The sequence below is a fragment of the Trypanosoma equiperdum genome (genome assembly GCF_001457755.1).
Source record: "Trypanosoma equiperdum strain OVI genome assembly, contig: ctg_1798, whole genome shotgun sequence".
Taxonomy (NCBI): domain Eukaryota; phylum Euglenozoa; class Kinetoplastea; order Trypanosomatida; family Trypanosomatidae; genus Trypanosoma; species Trypanosoma equiperdum.
Genome location: NW_027123835.1, coordinates 11 through 1,284, shown reverse-complemented (window position 1 = coordinate 1,284; position 1,274 = coordinate 11). Strand labels below are relative to the sequence as shown.

The 1,274-nt window shown below is 37.5% G+C and overlaps 1 pseudogene across 1 annotated transcript in view; it reads left to right on the top strand.

Annotated features, from left to right (window-relative positions):
* TEOVI_000518000:pseudogene overlaps positions 1-883 on the top strand; it is a 1,507-nt pseudogene extending 624 nt beyond the window's left edge. The window contains 2 exon segments of the mRNA in view: positions 1-65; positions 68-883. The exon segment at positions 1-65 is cut by the window's left edge and continues 10 nt beyond it. Of these exon segments, the coding sequence occupies positions 1-65; positions 68-883 (881 nt within the window).
* The last annotated feature ends 391 nt before the right edge of the window (positions 884-1,274 follow it).

The window sequence follows — 1,274 nt, the reverse complement described above, 5'->3', positions numbered from 1 at the left end:
ATACATATGCCTGCAGACTGTTTTCAAAAAGCACGGCAAACGGTCTTGCAGCCAGCACGGGCCAGTGGGACACGGCATAACATACGCTGGCGGCTACTACACCGTACCAGATACAGCAGACGACCCGCTATCAATTCTAGACATGTAGGAAAGCGCTTCCACGACTCGGAACAAAGACACACCATGGCAGAAGCTTTTTACAGCAATGGCCAAAACGCCGGCAGCCAAAGCCGCCAATTACGCTAATAACTCAAAAGCAATGGACTCAGATCCAGAAGCGACCGAACTTCTGTCCCAACTCCTACACAACGAAAAAAGCAAAAGTAACACAGACATAAAGAAAATGCGTGAAGACATTTTTACCGCCGAACTTGCAAAGGTAGTTGACACCACCTTCGCTAATATTTATAACGCCAAACTACCGGCCAAAATCGCAGGTTTTGACAAAGGCAAATCGCTAAGAGAAATCAGAGCACCAAGCGACCTTGCAGCGTTGCTAGCAGCTTTTCTCCGCAAAACAGACACGTAAATAGAGGAGATGAAGAAGAAGCTCGAAACAACAAATGAGCGCCCAGACCCAGTAACCAACACCACGTGCGATACAATCAAAGGCGAAGCAGAGTGCAATAGAACGGCAGCATGTAGTTTTAATAAAACAGAAACTGAAGAAAATAAAAAGTGCAAGTTTAATGCTACAAAAGCCACAAAAAGTAGAGTCCCCGCAGGCTAACCTCACAGTTCAGGACCCGAAACAACAGCAGAAAAATGCACAGGGAAATTGGAACCAGAATGCACCAAAGCTCCTGAATGCAAATGGGAAGGAAAAGAGTGCAAAGATATCAGCTTTCTTGTAAATAAGAAACTGGCTCTGAGTATTGTTGCTGCGTTCATTATTTTTTTAGAAATTTAAGGACTTTAGTATTCTTTAAATAATTATTATTATCTCTCGATTACAAGAAAAATAAGAAATTTATCAAAATTTGCTATTTTGAGAGAATTTACTGAAAATTCTAAAACTTGACATATTTTTATTTTTTGATAAAAAAGTAAAAATTAGTGATTGTTTTTGAAATTTAAAAATTGTATATGATAGTGGCCTATAAATTCAAAGTAGTATGGTAATAGAGATTGCAAAATGAGTGCTATTCTGAAATTATTTATTGTTGTAATCTATTTATTTTGTCTATTTTACGGATATTTAATAGTTATTGATGAAGTTATAATAATATAAATGTTAAATACATTTATGCTGATAATAATGATAATAATAGAAG